Source organism: Megascapheus bottae, chromosome 3 (genome assembly GCF_031878675.1).
Source record: "Megascapheus bottae isolate mThoBot1 chromosome 3, mThoBot2.hap1, whole genome shotgun sequence".
In the NCBI taxonomy this organism is placed as follows: Eukaryota; Metazoa; Chordata; class Mammalia; order Rodentia; family Geomyidae; genus Megascapheus; species Megascapheus bottae.
Window position 1 is genome coordinate 6,347,099 of NC_143511.1, and position 20,024 is coordinate 6,367,122.

Consider the following 20,024-nt stretch of genomic DNA (forward strand, 5'->3'; position numbering starts at 1 on the left):
ATAAAAATGAGCACATAAGGAAAATAACAGAGTGACAAAGTGACAGTACCTTTGAACTATAAGTGTTAGTTGAGCTGAAACATTGTGGGAGTGGGGGAAAATCATAGTATGTAAGTCAGACAGTAAGGAGTAGTAATCTAAGGGTTGTATGCTTGATATCTATCCATCTATCTATCTATGTATCTATCTATGTATCTATCTATCTATCTATTTATACGGATTAATGAGACCAGGAAAGAAAAGTTTTTGTTTGTTTATTCCTTCATTCCTAACCATATTCTGAGTGACATGAAGAGACTGGTATGGGTTAGATGTCACAGATATGCTAAAAAAAAATATAACCAGTGCCACCAGGGGACTGATGTAACCAGAGAAAAAGGAAAATATCTTTGTGGAAAAAGACATCTTTGTGAAATCCTCATCTGTGTGTGTGTGTGTGTGTGTGTGTGTGTGTGTGTGTATTCCTGGGAACTGAACCTAGGGCTTGTAAACAGTAGAAAAAGAACTCTACCACTGAGCAAAATTCCAAGCAGCTGGTTAAGACAATGTTGCTCTGTAGCTCACGTTGTTCTTGAGCTGACTGCATAGGAACTTTCCTGCCTCTACCTCCCAACAATTAGGATTATTGTCATGCACTACCATACTCACACCACTTATATTACTGTCCTTTACACAAACTTTACAACATTGCCAAGATAGACTAGAAGTTATTATTATTATGGACCTATAGGATGGTAATACTGTCTTTCTAAAAGAAAATCACTAAAACATTTAATTTACCACAATCATTCCAACAGAACACCCAGCACTACCAGTATGGAAAGACATAATTTCATAATTTCTGAAGCCTTGATTGAATTCTGATTGTATTGAAAAGATGTAAGAAAAGTGGTAACTAGGCCACACTACTGGCCCCTCTTCTAGTGCTTGCCTAGCATGAATGAAGACCTGGTTTGGATTCCTCAATACAACATGTGCAGAAAAAGACAGAAGTGGTGCTGTGGCTCAAGTGGCAGGGTGCCAGCCTTGAGCAAAAAGAAACTCAGGGACAGGGCCAGGTTTTAAACTCATTTTAATGAAAAGCCTATTTTATCAGATCTTAATATGGCTCCTCTTCCCTTCTTGCAGGGTGCATTTGTATGGAAGATCTATTCTTTCACTTAGAGTTTATCTTTGACTGTGAGATGGGTCTTTTGGAGATAACAAGTGGATGGATCTTGTTTTTTATTTTTTTTCCAAGTCTGCTGTTCTTTTTCTTCGGATTGGGGAACTTATTCCATTTATGCTTGGGATTATCAGTGTTATTAGAGATGTCATATTTCCTGCCATTTTCTAGATTTCCTATATTTTCCTTCTTTCCCTTCCTCTGCTTACAAAATTGGACTTCAGTGATTTTTTTTTTTGCCAGCCCTGGGCTTGAGCTCAGGGCCTGAGCATTGTCCTTGGACTTTCTCAAGGCTTGAGTTTTACTACTTGAGCCATAGCACCACTTCCAGCTTTTTTCTATGTATGTGGTACTAAGGAATCGAACCCAGGTCTTTGTGCATGCTAGGCAATCACTCTATCACTAGGCCAAATTCACAGCCCTGGTCTTCTAGTGATTTCTGTTTGATATGATTCCTTGACTTTGCTTTCTTCAGTATTCTTCATAATGCTGGTTTAGTGTTCATGAATCCCTTTAATATTCTGGTTCTAGTTTCAGCATCAAATGTAAATGACAGCTTTGCTGTGTATACCGGTTTGGGTTAGCAGTTGTTGATCCTCAGGGCTTGAATTATACCATTGCAGGCTTAACTTGTATTGAAGGTTTGTTTTGAGAGATCTGCAGTGGTTCTGATTTTCTGTAATATACCACCTTCTTCGATTTTGTAGTATTTAAAATCATTTCCTTGCTGTTCAAGTCTAATATCTTTACTATACTATGTCTAGAACTGTTTACAGTAGGAAAGATAATTCACCCTCCCCCCACCAAGTGTTTCTTCTTCAATACTGTCCATTAGGTGTTATATATGTTTCTGTTAGGTGGGTGAAAAAAATGTTTTTTGCCAACCCAAATTTATTCAGAAGTTTAACATTTGTAGTAGGAAAGACAATTCAACCCTCTCTTCCCCAATGATGGCTGGAAAAGGACACTGGTAAAAATGTTACAGTTATGGCTGAATGATAGGAAAGGTTTTAAGGAACTTTAAAAATCACAAATTTTGGTATTAGAGGACTCCAAACCAAGTTATCAGGTTAATGGCTGAAATTCGAACATGATTCATCTTCTTTCCTGCATGAAAATTGGCAAATTTTCATTTAGAAGCTCATTAAAGGCATAAATCCCAGTGCATGAATCGTATTATATATACTGTTTCTTGCATGGTTTATCTCTCCAGTCACTGTCCACATGACTTTGGGAAGTTGTAGGAATATGCAGGCACAGACACAAAGCCGGGCTTCATATTTAACATTGTGAACTAAGTCCTATGCTCCTCTACACCATGAGGACAGAGTCCAGGGAGAGTGACCTCCTGGGTGTCCATAGTGGATGAAATTTTTTCCCTTAGGATTAGGAAAGTTCTCTGAAGCCTACCATTTATCCTGATGGGACTTGAACCCACCACAATGAAGTCACCAGCACTTAGTCCATCAGGCTAGGAATCTTGTTTTAGCTATGCAGCATCTGTCCCCAACCATTGGGATGGAGGAGAACAGCCCAAGCTTCAGAGGAGCTGAGCTTTACAAAGGCAAAAACCTTAGGCAGGTGCTGTGTGCATGCAAGGAAGCAGGCAAGCAGGTTTACAGAAGCAGAGTTAGCAGTTACAATTCATACATTCCTGACAACTCTTCCTTTGTTCAGCTCTTGGTTCTGGGGGTAGCTGACATTTACTGAACAGTTCATTTCCTTAATCCACCTTCCCTTCCACAGGGAAGGTCAACATGTGACTGATCCAACAAATTGAAACAGGTGACTGATTTACCCTACATCTCTCCATTCCTAGGATTTCTTCTGTCTTCCTTTGTAAAGGTCAAGCTGCCCTTGGCCATGCTGCCTTAGTTCCTACCAGTAGTGGAGCTAGCACAAGCTATATCATCTAATATGGGGAAAGAGCTGAGGGTGCAAAAACTATATCTAAAACTGCGTTCTTAAATTCTTTCCCCTCATCAATCCCAATTATGTGTAAATTTGATTTCTAGCTTAGTCTGCCAATTATCAGATTTCTCTTTGGTAGATTCTGGGTGTTTTTTCCATAGCTTTGACTTTTTTTTTTCTAGCTTATCTTTTTTATCCTCGACTCCTGATATTCTATTTCACTTATTCTGTTACCTAGGGATTCCATTGTGGTTTGCACTGTGGAAATTGAGCCTTTATACTTCTGAAAACTGTTCTTATAGTGTTAATTTCATCTTTTTATTTATTTTTCCCAGTTCGGGGGCTGAACTCAGGGACTGAGCACTCGCTTTGGTCTCTCTCAAAGCTAGAGCACTACAATTTGAGCCACAGCACCACTTCTGGCTTTTTTCTATGCATGAATCCAGGTCGTTGTGCATGCTATTACTAGGTCAAATTCTCGGCCTCTAATTTCATCTTTTAATGAGGTGTATAGCATGTCTATTTTTTATTATTTTTTATTGTGATTAATAGAAGGGTTACATTATATTCACCAGATAGAAGGTGCATAAGTTCACAAACATTGATACCCTTTCTCATGACATGGTCTCAATTTCCCTCCTGCCCTCCCCCTGCTCATTTGATTTCCCCCATTCCCTTATCCAATTTCAAATAACCAATTAAGCACATATAAAATATATCAGATAACAAGGTGAAATATTGTAACAGTATGAGATAACCAAGGGATGGCAAAAGAGATGAGAGATAACAGTACATTAAGGACAACAATCACTCATTATATGACTTTTGTTTCCTTAACCTGAAAGTCCTTACATTTAGTGTCAAACTATTTGGCCTTATGGCTCTAGCTTTTGTTCTATTGTAGATCTCTGCTAGGAGAGCCCAAGGTTTCTACTGATTAAAGCATGTCTATATGTCTATTTTTATCTCTACATATTTTTGAGTTTCCAAGATTTTCTTTGTCATTTTTTTGTATCTCTCCTTTTATTTCATTTTTGTCATTATTATTTTTTTCTTCTTTCTTTTCTTTTCTTTTTTTTTTTTGCCAGTCCTGGGGCTTGGACTCAGGGCCTAGTCATTGGCTCTGAGCTTTCTATAGGTTATCACTCTACCACTTGAGCCACAGTACCACTTCTGACTTTTTCTGTGGATGTGAAGTAAGGAACTGAACCCAGTGTTTGGTGCATACTAGGCAGGCAATCTACCAACAAGTCTACACTCACAGCCCCTCTGTCATCATTTCTTAAATGATTCTTTTATTCTACATCTCTTCTTCACTATCACTAGGGTCCTTTCCTGGACCCTAGTTGGCTTTTGGATCTGGTTTGTTGTCTTAATTGTTCATGAATTTTATAATCTTTTATTATAATTTAAAATTTGGGTTCAGGAATTGTCAGGGCCATGGCCTGAGCTTGTGGCCTGTTGATGCTCAAAAGGTGGCAGTCCTTATTTGGCCTGGTCTAGCCCACACTGGGTGGACTAGATCACACTGGGTCATTGGATGAGCAAGTACTTGTATGAACACTTGGCCCTGGGCTAGCTGAAAGGAACTTGGTCTGGTCTGCAGTGGGGGCTGGAAGGATTAGACTGGGGCCTCCCAAATGGGTGTTTGGGAGTTGCGCTTCAAGTTTGGCCTCAGGTTGTTTCTCACCTCTCAGGTGGTCAGTGCTTGCACTTGGCCATCAGTTTGTGGGCATGTGTATTCATGCTTCACAGCTCTAGACCAGGGAGTGAGTGATCTGCCAGCAGCTGCACACTTAGTTCTGTCTGCTGTGAAAGGCTAGGAAAACTAACTTCAGCCCTCTGGGATGAGCATGCACTGTGTGTGTATGTGTGTGAGTGTGGGGGGGATGGGCCCCCACGGGTGTTCAAAAGATTGTGCCTTGGCATCAGGTGGCTGGTGCTTGGCCACACATATGTGCATGTACTTCACAACTCTGGACTACAAAGCAATCTGCCAGTAGCTATGTATTTTAGACCTGTTTGCTGTGGAGTGATGGGGAGACTAACTCTTAAATAAAGTACTTTACATCTACTACTTCATTTAAACTCCCTCCCCCACAAACTCTGTAATGTAGAAGTTCTTCTCAAAAGAAGATAAAACTAGAAGGAAGGGGGATGAAAAACAAAGTAGAAAATATTGATAGCAGGTTCGACAATACAGAAGAGAGAATCTCCAGACTTGAAGATAACCTAAAATCTATAAAGATTCAAACCAAGTCTAAGAAATATGATAGATCCTCCTCAGAAGCTCCAAGATACAATTAGGAAGCCTAATTTAAGGCTAATCAGTATTGAAGAGGGCCTGGAGGTTAATGGAATTGGAAATATAATTCAGGGAATCATCTCAGAGAACTTCTCAAATATCCAGAAGGACAGGCCAATTCAAATACAAGAAGCTTTTAGAACCCCAAACAGACCTGATCAGACAAGGACATCCCACCAACACATTATAATCCATACAGGATCAACAGAGACCAAGGAAAGGATCCTTAAAGCAGCTAGGAGAAGAGAACCATCACCTACAAAGGAAAACCACAGATTTCTCAGCAAAGACCATGCAAGCAAGAAGAGCTTGGAATGATGTATGTCATGTCCTAAAGACAAATAATTACCAATCGAGAATACTGTACTCAACTAAGCTCTCCTTCATAGTTGAGGGGAAAAAAAAATCTTCCATAGCAAGAAAAAGTTGACACAGTGTGTAGTGACCAAACCAGCAGCACAGAAAATTCTCAAAGATGTTCTACACATTGAAAATCAACACAAACATGTTATTAACAGAGAAATGGCACCTAAAAAGCATACCGGCTAATTACAGCAAGAATTGACAAGTCACTGGCCCTAACGAAATAGAAAAAAATGACATGAACTAGTAACCATTTTTGAATCCTAACCCTCAATATCAATGGACTTAACTCTCCATTAAATGGCATAGACTGTCTACTTGGATCAAAAAGCAAGATCCCTCTTTCTGCTGCCTTCAAGAGACATCTTGAACCCCCCCCCTGAAAAAAAAAACATATTTTGAGAGTGAGAGGCTAGAATAAAATCTATCAGGCGAATGACCCCATAAACAGGCTGGAGTTGCCATCCTCATATCAGATAAAATAGACTTCAAACTAAAATTAGTAAGAAGAAACAGGAAGGTTATTATATACTACTAAAGGGATCTCTCTTTCAGGAGGATATACCCATCCTAAATATCTAGACACCTAATGCTGGAGCACCCAACTTCATCAAGCAAACTTTACTTTCACTAAAACCACACATAGATCCAAACACAGTGATTGTTGGTGACTTTAACACACCACTCTCACCCATGGATAGATTAACCAGGCAAAAACTCAACAGATAAACCTCAGAATTAAACAATTGCATAGACCAACTATACCTAAGAGACACCTGCAGATTATTCCACTCAGCAACACCAGCAGCAAGTGGAACACTTTTTAAAAATAGGCCACATTTTAGAGCATAAAGCAAACCTGTGCAAATTCAGAAACACTGAAATTATTCTGTGCATTCTCTCAGGCTGCAAGGGCATCAAATTGGAACTGAATACCAATGTCCACCAAGGAAAACCTGGAACTCATAGAAATTGAACAACACAGTGTTAATCACCAGTGGGTCATTGAGGAGTTCAGAACAGAAATTTAACAGTTTATGGTATTTAACAAAAAGAAGGACGCAAAATACTAGCTCCTCTGGGACACAGCAAAGGAAGTACTCTGAGTGCCTGCATTAACAAATTGGAAAAACTGCAAACCAACAATTTAATGGCATACCTTAAGCTCTTGAAAAAAGAGCAACAAACCAATCCCAATTCCAGCAGAAGGAAGCAAATTATTAAAATTAAAGCAGAATGAATTAGAGTCCAAAAAAACAATAGAAAGAATCAACAAAACAAGGAGTTGGTTCTTAGAAAAAATTAACAAAATTGACCGACCCTTAGCAAATCTTACCAAAAAGGAAAGGGAGCACACCCAAATAAACAAAATCACGGGTGAGAATGGAAACTTAATGACAGAAATCACCAAGATCCAGAGCATCATAAGGGAACACTTTTCAAACATTTATGTCAACAAATTTGAGAATCTAGAAGAGATGGATGAATTTCTAGCCAATATTAACATTTTCAAATTGAACCAAGGAGACCCAAACCAACTAAACAGACCTATTTAAAGTATTGAAATAGAAATAGCAATAAGAAACCTCCCATATAAGAAAAGTCCAGGGCCTGATGGATTCACATCTGAATTTGATAAGGCATTCAAAGCAGAGCTCACACCAATATTCCTCAAACTCTTCAATGAAATTAATAACAAAGGATCTTTGTGAAACTCATTCTATGAAGCCAGCATAACCCTCATCCCAAAACTAGACAGGAACTCACCAAAGAAAGAAACTATAGACCCATTTCTTCATGAATATTAATGCAAAACTTCTCAACAAAATACTGACCGTCTTCAACAATTCATCAAAAAAAATTATACACTATGATCAAACAGAATTCATCATAGCGATGCAAAGTTGGCTCAACATACACCAGTCGATATAATTCATCACATCAACAAGAACAAGGACAAGAATCTCAATAGGTGCATCTCAATAGATGCAGAAAAGGGATTTGACAAGTTCCAACACCCCTTTATGCTAAAAGCTCGGAGAAACTAGGAATTGCTGTAACATTCCTCTGTAGAATAAAGGCTGTGTAGAACAAACCTACAGCTAGCATTATACGTAATGGTGAAAAGCTAAAGCCATTTCCTCTAAAATCAGGAAGGAGACAAGGATGCCCACTCTCTCCAGTATTAGAATTCCTAACCAGAGCAATAAGGCAAGAAGCAAACATAAAGGGGATCCAAACAGGGTTAAAGGAAATGAAACTTTTACTCTTTGCAGATGCCATGACTCTGTACTTTAAGACCCCTATAGACTCCACTACCAAATTTCTTGAGCTGATTCAAAATTTTGGCAAAGTACCAGGGTATAAATTTAACCCTCAAAAATCAGCTGCTTTCCTGTATGCCAACAACAGAAGAGTGAGGCAGAAATCAGCAAAGCAACTCCTTTTGCAATAGTCTCAAAGAAAATAAAGTACTTAGGAATTAACTAAGATTGTAAAGGACTTTTAGGATGAAAACTTTAAAAACCTAAAAAGGAAATTAAAGCAGAACTGAGGAAATGGAAAAACCTCCCATGCTCTTGGATTGGAAGAATTAACATCATGGAAATGGCAATCCTACCAAGGCCTGTCTACAAATTCAATGCCATACCCATCAATGTCATTCTTTAAGGAAACAGAAGAAGCAATCCAAAATTTCATATGATATAATAAAAGACCCTATATAACATAAACAATCCTTAGCAGTAAGAACAGTGCAGGAGGAATATCAATACCAAACTTTAGACTCTATTACAGAGCTATAATAACACAAACAGCTTGGTACTGGCACAAGAACAGGCCTGAGGACCAATGGAATAGAACTGAAGACCCAGAAATCAACCCATAGACCCATGGCTACCTAGTCTTTGATAAGAAAGCCAAAAAAATAGAAGGGAAGAAAGACAGCCTCTTCAACAAGTGGTGCTGGCAGAAACTGGTTAAGCACCTACAGAAAACTAAAGTTGGATCTTTCTATGTCACCCTGTACCAGGATTAATTCCAAATGGAACAAAGACCTTGAGGTAAAAGCAGATACCCTGAAAACATTACAAGAAGGAATAGGAGATACACTAGGTCTCCTTGGAACAGTTTGAAACTTCCTTCATAAAGTCCCATAAACACAACAAATTAAAGGAAGTTTGGACAAATGGGACTGCATTAAAATGCAGAGCTTCTGTATGGCAAAGGACATAACTAGAAAGTTAAATAGAAAGCCCTCAGAGTGGGAGAAGATCTTCACTAACCATACAACAGACAAAGCCCTCATATCTAAAATATATCAATAACTAAAAAAATGGAATCTCTCCAAAACAAATCTTCAAAGAAACAATTAAAAGATGGGCTAAAGACTTAAAGTGAGATTACTCTGAAGAGGAAATAAGAATGGCCTATGGATGTTGGAGACTGCCTCAGGGTCTCTTAACTTGTTGCCTAGGACTTTTAATATGATGAGCTTAGTAAATAGTTTTTAGCTGCTTTACTCTGTGCCAGGAGACATCCGGACTGCTATCTTAACTTGTAAGTCACTTTGCTCTGTGTTAAGAGACACCTGGACCTTTATCTTAACACCAAATTGCCCATGTCCTACTCTCACAGACCCGTTATCTTTCTCATAGATCCGTTATCTTAGCGACCAAATTGCCTATGTCCTGTCCCCACGGACTCATGCTGACAAAAAATTTTTTCACTGAACTTAATTCCTGCCTCAGGGCTCTATATAAGCCCCTGATGGTTTTCAATAAACAGACCTTGATCAGAACACTGTCTTGGTTTCATTTCTTTGTGTTCGTCTGTCCCACTCATTTAGGTATGGTTCCCTCTCGGGTCTCAGTTGACAGAACCCCGCGGGCTGGGGCATATGGACACAGGAAGAAATGCTCCATCCACATCTCTGGCCATAAAAGAAATGCAAATCAAAACAACTTTGAGATTCTACCTTACTCCAGTTAGAATGGCCATGATCAAGAAATCTAATAACAACATGTGCTAGCAGGGATGTGGCTAGGAGGGATTGCTATTACACTGTTGGTAGGAGTGTGAACTCCTTCAACCACTATGGAAAACAATATGGCAGTTCATCAAAAGACTAAACATAGATCTCCCCTATGACCCAGCAATTCCACTCCTTGGCATTTACCCAAATGTCCAGAAATACGAACATACTAAAGCCACTAACACAGCGGTGTTCATTGCCACACTTTTTACCAAAATGAAGATATGTATCCAACCCAGATGCCCCTCAGTAGATGATTGAATCAAGAAGAAGTGGTACTTATACACAATGAAATTCTATGCTTCCATCAGAAAGAATGACATCGCCCCATTTGTAAGGAAATGGAAAGACTTGGGAAAAAAATCATATTAAGTGAAGTAAGCCAGACCCAAAGGAACATAGGCTCAATGATTTCCCTCATTTGTAACAATTAGTATACACCTAGGACTCTCCTAGCAGATGATTACAATAGCTCAAAACCTAGGTACATAAGGTCTCATAGGATGAGACTAAATGAAAGGATCTCCAGGATATGGAAACAAGAGCTTTATCTTCTGTGATTGTTGTTCTTAATGTACTATGTTATTTCTCTTCTCTTTTTTTACCCTTTGGTTAATCTCATGTTGTTACTGTATCTGATTATGTTATTGGGTATATTGTATATACATTTTTTTATTTGAAATAGGAAAGGTAAGGGGGAAAAACAAGATGATTGGGAGGGGGTAGGGGAGGGAAATGGGGACAAAAACCTGAAAAGGGGTATTAATGTGTGAGAAGTAATGCACCTACTACCTGACGAATGTAACTGTAACCCCTCTATATATTACCCTGACAATTAAAATAAATATTTTTTTTTAAAAAAAGGTAAAACTAAGGTGCACATAAAGTATACTACCTATCCTAAGGTAAGTGAGCTAACAAATGGCAATCTGACTGTCTTATTTAGCACAAAACTGGCTTTTTGAAAAAAAACAAGTACTAAAAATATACTGTATCACAGCCATTGTCCTAAACATCAAGGGGAATATGCATTTGGTTAGGTCTGCTGAAAAGAAACACCATGCAGTCCAGGAGAAGAGTGTTTATTGTGAGGGAAAGAGCAGACCTCCTGCCGCCCAAGATGGAGCTGGTCCAGCAAGAGAACTTATGGCAGGAAGTGAGAGATTATACAGGGGGAGTGGTGTAACTGCAGTGGAAGTGGATGTGATCTCAGAGGATGGCACAAAGACATCAGACTAGGGGACCTTCTACTGCCCCCAGGTATGCCAGTATCCAGGATTATGGTTGCTGGGCAGGGAATTCCAGGTTGCAGGGGAGGAAAGCCAACAGAAAGAATCATTTCTTCCAGGAAGATCTAACACTTTCAATCTTAAAATCCTTAAAATATTCCCACTGCCATAAAACAAGGTTAAACTAAGAATAAAACAAAATGGTGACACTAAGGATTCTCCACTGAAAAAACATTCTATAGCCAACTACAGTCATTATTCTGCAAATAGTTCATCTCAATCTAGAAGAAATAATTTTCTCATTTTCATTTATAAAAATGTGGCCTCTCTTTTAAAGCCCAATCACACTACTTTCTCTATTTATTTTCACAATGGCAGTGCCCCAAGAGAGAACACTTAAAACTCAATGCAATGTAACAGGTGTGCAGCACTAAGTTGTCTTAAGACTTCTGGGGACAAAACTACAGTATAATGCCCTTTTCTCTCTTTTAGAAACATGTGGGCAACTCCTAGTAAAAAAAGTTCTTCCCTTTCTCTTACTGAGGCATACTTTAACTGGGTGTGTATTTCAAACAGGAAAAAGTACACACATGATTTATCATTTTGCTTATACTGAGCTGGCTTCCTGTTCACATGAAGCTGCTCCAAGTCTCCTCTCCACGGCATTAGTTAAACACATCCCACTACATTTTTACCCAAAACTTTAAACTTCCTTGGGAATAAAAGCCAGCAGGCAGGAATTTCCCCCTCCTTCCTTTCCAGATATTTAGAATTATACCTGCTATCCTCAGCATCTTTACCTCAGTTCTTGATCAGTTCTAGCTCAGTATGTACCTATGTTTTCTCCCAAATTAATTTCACTACCATGGTCTTGATGGGTGGCATTTTCCCTGGTAGTTCTGACACTTTTCATTTTTTCCTATTATCGTTTCTTTTTGCCCAGGCTTCTTTCCCCTAAAACTATAAGCATTTTTAGTTCTCCAATCATTTATTTCCATTTATTGTTGGGTTTTTTTGTGTGTGGGTTTGTTAACAGAGGAAAGGTGTTAAATATGTTGCCAAGTATGTTCTTAACTTCTGAGCTCATGTGGTCTCCATTCCTTAAGATTGCTGTGTAGCTAGAACTATATCCATGTGCCACCTGCACACTGCTTCAAAGACTTATTGAACTTAATATGTGCCAGGAACTGTTGTATGTGCCAGGGTTATAGACATAACCTCTGCTCTCATACAGCTTCTATTAAAATAGGTAAGGCTGACAGTATACCATTACAATTATGCTTTTTGAAAAACTAAAGTACTCTCAAGGACAATAAAACATGATGACCAACTGAGGTAAAGTCGAAGAGGTGAGCATGCGGGAGGAAATCTGCTTACATAGTTGTTTTGAAGCTCTGATTGGGGACTTAACATTTAAGTCTACCACATTAAGGCATAGCATAAAGCAACTGAACTCCAAAAACGAAATATGAAAAGGCCCTAGCAAAGCACCTCAGTATGACCCTATGACTGGAACAGGTGGAGTAAAGGTGTAACAATCAAGTCTGAATGGTAGTCAAGGACAATATTTTATAAAACCATAGAAATGAGACTAGATTTTATTCTACTTCCAATAAGAAGCCACTGTAGGACCTAAGGCAGAAAGTAATGGCAGCTGACCATTTTAAACCTCAAATACAGAAAAATACTTTCTGGTCAATGTGGTGAGCATTTCCAGTTAGACTTACTATCATGTACTCTTTAACCTGATTTTACTTTTCCCTTTCCAAGATTTACAATGTGTAATCCAAACTCACCTGGACAAGTTTCTCCAGATTTTGAGTTATGATCACCAATCATCTTATATTTCTTTTCTCCTTTACTTCAGGGAGTCTGAGCTCCACCCTGAAATATCAACATCTTACAGAAGCTTCCCTAATGATTATTCCTGTAAAATTAACAGTGGTATTAAGAGAGTGGATATATCTTTCAGGGCAGGAGTATTTGCAAAGTTGAAAAACTTTACTTAACTCTTTAAACAGAACTCTTCTAAGTCAAATGGTACTGCAAAGAAAAAAAAAAACTACCTAGTGCAAATCTCACTAACACAACTAAACCTTATGTACTAACACTACTTGTCAGCATTTGTTTCCTATCTAAGAAACCCACTGGTCTAAAAAAAACCAAACAATGCAAGTGATGGATTTGGACTCTGAACCACAACTTACACAAGTCAAGGCTAACCTTTGGGGCACAAGACCCCTAGAACCCAGCTCATTGGGCCTGGGGTCCAGGTGCAGCCAGAAAGAAGTCAGGGGCAAAATCCCCGGGGGTCCCCCCCCCACTCTGCCCACTGAAGGGACGCACCGGCTGTGGGTATCTCACTCTGCCTGTCGGTCTGGCCGTGGCCCCAAAGGTGGCCTTGTGGGAGGGAGGGCAGCACGCATGGCACAGGGTGGTGGCTGTGGGCTATGCCAGGGCCTCGGCACACCGTGGGCCCAAGCACCTTGTGCTCTGACCCGGAACGAGGAGGGAAGGCCCGGGCCTCCAGAGGATGTGGTGTCCACTGGACCACGCCACTTGCGCATGAGGCTGTGACTGAGGTCACACAGACCAGGGGGAGTCTTGGCAGCTCCCAAGGGGTTCCTGCACATTCTCCTCGCAAAAATATCCGCACGGCCATGCACTTTCGAACCACGAAAATAGCAGCGAGGTCACTGCACCAGCCCGTCCCAGCTGAGCTGGCCCCGCCACAGCCAAGGCGCATGCGCACAGCCAAGGCGCATGCGCACACACAATGAGCCCGGACCAGCCTCCTCTCCCTTGCTGAGGTCACTTCCCCTTCTCCGGCCACAGCCCCCCTACCTGGTCACTGCCAGAACTATACCATATTATACACGCAGACCCACCTACATATTATCTTATTTTCCAGTCCTGGAGCACCATAACAAAAACAGAGGTCTTGCTCTGACTTTAAAGTGTGGTTTAGGCAGGCACTGGAAGGTATTGTCCTATCAGTGAAATAAAAATACTGGGCTTAAGTAACACCATCATTTTATTGATTGATTGATTGATTGATTGATTGCTAGTCCTGGGGCTTGAACTCAGGGCCTGAGCACTGTCCTTGGGCTTTCTCAAGGCTAGAGCTCTACCACTTGAGCCACAGCACCACTTCTGGGCTTTTTGCTATGTATGTGGTAACCGAGGAATCGAACCCGGGTCTTCATGCATGCTAGGCAAGCACTCTACCACTAGGCCAAACTCCCGGCCCCAAGTCACATCATTGTATCCTCACGGCCATCTTGGCATCTTGCTGGATGGTGGGGTTTTTTTTCACTCAGCTTCAAAAATCCTTGAGGTACTATAGACCATTCTTGAATGAACTTCAGAGGTCTCATGCTATTTAGCCCCAGGAAAGTTTTGCTCCAGAGAAGGTTCACCCCTGGTTGTTCCCCTGTATGGTTTGCTTTTGTTGGGCTTGGGTCCCCACCCAAATGTGTAGTTTTTTTGCTTTTAAAAGCTTTGTGCTAGGGGCCGGGAGTTTGGCCTAGTGCTAGAGTGCTTGCCTAGCCTGCACAGGACCCAGATTCCATTCCTCAGTACCACATACATAAAAAAGCCAGAAGTGGTGCTGAGGCTCAAGTGGTAGAGTTCTAGCCTTGAGAAAGTCTAAGGACAGGCTCTGAGCTCAAGCCCAAGACTGGCAAAAAAAAAAAAAAAAAAGCTTTGCGCTAGCAGTATTCTTGGCTGCAGGTCTTTGTGACAGGAGTCTACTTTTAGTCTTTCTAATAAAGCGTCCCAATATGACCTCTCAAAATGGGGCTAGATCTCTGTATCTCAAGATTTAATTCCCATATAACATCAGGAGGCTGAGATGTGAGAATCACAATTTGAAGCCAACCCCGGGCAGGAGTATCCCTGAGACTCATCTTCAACTAACCACCAGTAAACCAGAAGTGGAGCTGTGATCCAGGCCCTGAGTTCAAGCTCCACACCTAAAGCAAAACAAAAAAAATGGCTTAGTATTTTCATGTATTCATAAAACATTAGCTAGACCCAAAATCAGAATAAGAAACAAGTATCCATTATTTAAATATAAATATAAGTGTAATTTTATCACAAAAGTATTCAATCTTTGGATTTTTTTCTGTAAAATTCAAATTATTCCCACCCTTTAAACATAACAGCTATGAGTTGCCAGGAGCCAGCTGGCCAAGGGTCCTCGAAGAGTAGGGCTAAGAGGCTAAAAGGAAAATAAGACAGAGACAGAGGGGTTCGGGAGGGCCAGAGCAATTGCTGCATCTGACAACTTTATTAAACAGCTTGTCTATTTTATACCTTAGTACAAGAGAACAGAAAGTAATTGCTTATGTTGGCAATCAAGCTACAGTTTCATACTTGAATAATAACAAGAATTCTCAGAAGACTTATTGTTTGTATAAAGAATCATCTAGTCTCAACTATCAAGTTATTCTCAGCAAATCTATCTCCTGGAGGGAGAGGGTAACCAAACAAGTCTGGGAATACTATCAAAGCACACTGTCATGACCTGTGAGAATATAGGCGAAAAGGTCACTCCACCCTTGCACGAAGGCAGGCAGATTGTACTCTTCACCCTTTATCCTCAATATAGGCCTTTCGAGTATAACTCTGTTAGACCCCACACTCATATTGGTTTCCCACAATAAATATAAGCTATGTGTGTGAATGTGTATATGTGGATAAATGAAGTTCTAGTTTAGCATTATCTCATTTTCTAGTGATTTTAAGGACATTTAAAATTGTGCAAACCATTCATATATTTTACGAGGGGAGGCTGAAGAAGATTGTATACCTAGAAGTATTTTTATATTAAATACAATTGACATGAGTTCATATTGCTATATTTATTGTTTAGCCCTCCCTGGCTTATCACAATATTTTTCAAAATATCTACTTAAGTTAATGTACAGATGCATTCAAATCTGTTATTTATGGTAAAGTCATTCTTAACACTATATGATCTATTGTGAATATATTCACGGAATATTATTAAGTATAATTACACAGACACAGATAAAAGTTCTGATAAGGTTAAAATTTTATATCTTCCTAACTAAAGCCACAGGTTAATATCAAATCAAAACTTCTTAATTTTTTTTTTGGGGGGGAGGTGGTTGAGGGCCTTGAACTATGGGCCTGGACATTATTCCTAAGTTCTACAGCTCAAAGATAGTGCTCTACCGTATTGAGTCATGTGCCACTTCTGGTTTTCTGGTGTTTGATTGGAGATGAATCTCACAAACTTTCATCTCAGGGCTGGCTTTGAACCGAGATCCTCAGATCTCAGCAACACTTGAATAGGATTTCTCTGTAGCACAAATGTCTGAGAATGAGTTGAAGAATCACTCTCACTGGGAAACCTAGCAGTTTTAGCTACTTTAAGAAATCTCAACTTGAGTTGCAGCTCCAGTGGCTGACTGCTAACTGACTTTGAGCCAGAAAGCTCAGGGTAGTGCCCTGATATCAAGCCCTAGAACAGGCACACATACATATATTGTATATATGCTTATTTGGTTGTTTGAAATAGGATAGGGAAGGGGGGAAAACAAGATGGGGGTGGGGATGGGGGTAGGAATATGGGGACCAAGACATGAGAAAGGGTATCAATGTATGTGATGTAACGCACCTTCTATCTGGTGAATATAATGTAACCCTTCTATTAATTATAATAAAAATATATGGAAAAATATGATAGAGGGGCAGGGCATTTGGCCCAGTGATAGAGTGCTTGCCTAGCATGCATGAAGACCGGGGTTCAATTCCTCAGTACCACATATATAGAAAAAAAAGCCGGATGTGGTGCTGAGGCTCAAGTGGCAAAGCTCTAGCCTTGAGAAAGTCCAAGGACAGTGCTCAGGCTCTAAGCTCAAGCCCACAACTGGCCAAAAAAAAATATGATAGCAAACTACAAAAATTTGGAAAAGAGCTTATACCTATATGTTTAAGCATCTGAACAAAGGTCAAGCCAAATAGGTCCAAAGGAATATTTTCCAGGCTTCCATATTCCTTAAAACTAAAAACAACAATAAAACAACCAATAACAATAATATTAAATCTTAAAAAGCAGTTAGTGAAAAACTTGCCTGGAGACAATGACTTATAGTACATAGATGTCTTATCAGAAATTATGGAGATGAGAATTAAATTGAATGTTTAAAACATTGAATAACTCTTCCGATCTAGAATTCTATGTCTAATGGAAATATGCTGGATTGAAGATGAACTAAAGATATTTTCTGATGAAAGAAGTGTTGTTTTGTCTTCATCATTTCCCTTTTAATCTAAATTCATAATCTTCAATGTTAATTTGTTTTACCTTCAATTCACTTTTAAATTCTGCTGTGGATGTTTAGTTTGGAATCCATTCTGTGTGCGTGTGTGTGTGTGTGTGTGTGTGTGTGTGTGTGTGTGTGTGTGTGTGTGTGTGGTATACTGGGGCTTCAATTCTTGCTTGGCTATTCTTCTAGTGGCTAGAACTCTACAACTTGAGCTCTGCTTCCAGTTTTGACATTTTGCTGGCTCATTAGTAATTCCAGTCTCTAGGGATTGTCTGTCTGGGGATTGCTTAAAACTGAGGAACCTCACAACTCAGGTCCCTTAGCTGGGAGTGTAGTCATGAACCAAGGCCAACCAACTGTCATACTGTCATAATAATCTGTTCTAGGTGTGTGTGTGTGTGTGTGTGTGTGTGTGTGTGTGTGTGTGTGTGTGTGTGTTAATTCTGAGGCTTGAACTCAGGTCCTGAACACTGTCCCTGAGATATTTTGCCTAGGACTACCACACTACCATTTGAGCCACAGTTCCGCTCCTAGCTTTTTTGTGGTAAAGGGTCTCGTGGACTTTCCTGCCTAGGTGGCTTTAAACTGCTATATAATCCTCATATTCCAAACCCCTGGGTAGCTAGGATTATAGGCTTGAGCCATCAGTGCTGGACTTGAATCTACTCTGATCCTTAGTGGCTAACTATCATTATGATGTCTTATAATGTAAATCTGCTTTTCCCGTACCATTTTGAACACTGAATTCATGAGTGCCATGCCTTTTTTCTTCTTCCTCAGATAGTGCTAAAGGTTATTTCCATCATTCTTTTTGTTGTTAGTTCTGTAGAATTTACATTTTCTGTGGACAAAATGTGCTCATTAGCAGGATACAAGTGGCTCACACCTGCAATCTTAGTTCCTCAGAAGGCTGAGATCTGAGGACCATGGTTCAAAGCCAGCCCAGGCAGGAAAGACTGAGAGACTCTTATCTTCAGTAAACTACTCAGAAAAATCCAGAAGTGGCAAGCGGCACTGTGACTCAAGTGGTAGAGCACACTAGCCTTGAGCACAAAGAGGCTTAGGGATAGAGCTCAGGCCTTGAGTTCAAGTCCCAGGATCAGCAAAATAATTACAATAACAACAACAACAACAACAAGAATTTTTTTTAAGAAAAGGAAACAGAAAAAGTGCTTATTATGAGACAATCACAGATGAAAAGTTGCTATTCACTAAAATACCGAAATGCCAGATTTCCAAATAAACTTGCTGTTTTGCTGCAGTTCTGAAATGGAATTTTCTTAGTTCCCTGGTCCCTTCTAGTTGTAAAGATTGGCATGAGAGATGTGAGCAAAAGAGAAGAGTACATTTTGAATATTGTTAAGGCAGGTCTTCATGTTTTTTTTCTCAGTCATCAGAATGCATTGTACTTTAGGAAAATATGACACGAATATTAGCCTAATGATTGGCAAAATGTTGAGATCTGTTTTTCCTTGGTGAATGCCTCATGAATATTCATTACACTTTTTTAATGTTTTCATCAAGTCAACCAAAAAAGCTAATGATTTTTAAATTTATGTAGTGGTACTTAGAAAAGGAGATTATAAATTTTAGATCAAGTGCTTTATCAGGAATACACATACAGTTTCTTTCTTTCTTTCTTTCTTTCTTTCTTTCTTTCTTTCTTTCTTTCTTTCTTTCTTTCTTTCGATGGTCATGGGGCTTGAACTCTAGGCCTGGGCATTGTCCCTGAGCTCTTCAGTTCAAGGCTACCACTCTACCCCCTGGAGGCACAGTGCCACTTCCCGTTTTCTAGTGGATAATTGAAGATAAAAGTCTCATGGTTTTTAGTGCCCAGGCTGGCTTTGAACTGTGATCCTCAGACTTCAGCCTCCTGAGAATCTAGGATTAAAGGCATGAGCCACAGTGCCTGGCTACACAGAGTTTCTGAAAGTTACTATAGAAATTACTTAACATTATATAAATTTTGGATCCAGCAATTACAAACTCCAACATAATATTACATAATATTACAGTGATGATATAATGATATTGACAAAGTTCCCTTCTTAGCAGAAGTTTGAAAAGCATATGAATTAAGAGGCTTCCCAGTAATTTTCCTAGATAATCTATGAGGCCCATATCTTGGTAGTCTGTAGCTGATCCCACTTTCATTGTTAGTCCTGACCAAAAACACTACACAAAGCTTACTCTTTGCCCAGTTGGTCTGCGTTATGTAGGCCATCTGCTGTTCTACTTTGTCTAAATTTTTGTGATATGATAATAACAGCAAACCATTAGAGAGAAAACTGTCATTTTATAAGTGTACCTTTGAATAATGTAATTTCATGAATAGGCTTTCAATAAGGTTATGTATATCTATGGAAGTTAAAACAAGTGGTCTTTTTTTCCATTCATATTTTTAAACATAAAATTTGCCAGAGTTTCATATAAATCATTTGGAAGCTATATAGGTAAAATAATAGGTAGGAAGAATTAATTTCTTTGCTTCGAGAAATGAAGACTTCTTGTCACCGATTTTCTTGGCAGCGGTATAGGGCAGTCCTAAACTCACTCTCAGGACTATGATACCACTTATATACCACATGATCTAAGTGAAAACTTTCATAGTAATGCTGGACATGAAGTAAAAGGAAAAATGGCTAGCACCATTTGTGTCCACAAAACAGGGGCACTGTGATGGGGATGCAAATAGGAATATCTAATGGTCTGTTCTTAC

The 20,024-nt window shown here is 39.5% G+C and overlaps 1 protein-coding gene and 1 non-coding gene across 10 annotated transcripts in view; both read right to left on the bottom strand.

Moving 5' to 3' along the window:
* Positions 1-20,024, bottom strand: part of LOC150064885 (spermatogenesis-associated protein 31E1-like) — a 72,186-nt gene that overhangs the window by 7,692 nt on the left and 44,470 nt on the right. For 3 of the 9 annotated variants that reach the window (XM_090329511.1, XM_090329509.1, XM_090329512.1), the window contains 2 exons: positions 13,895-14,980; positions 12,803-12,933 (listed from right to left, as the gene is read on the bottom strand). In XM_090329511.1, the coding sequence (XP_090185637.1) occupies positions 12,803-12,845 (43 nt within the window). In that variant the 5' untranslated portion in view covers positions 12,846-12,933; positions 13,895-14,980. The other 6 variants (XM_090329510.1, XM_090329513.1, XM_090329514.1 and 3 more) reach the window with 6 other exon arrangements.
* Positions 2,349-2,530, bottom strand: LOC150064886 (small nucleolar RNA SNORA73 family). The gene has a single exon (XR_016535031.1). It is a non-coding gene; the product is annotated as a small nucleolar RNA SNORA73 family (small nucleolar RNA).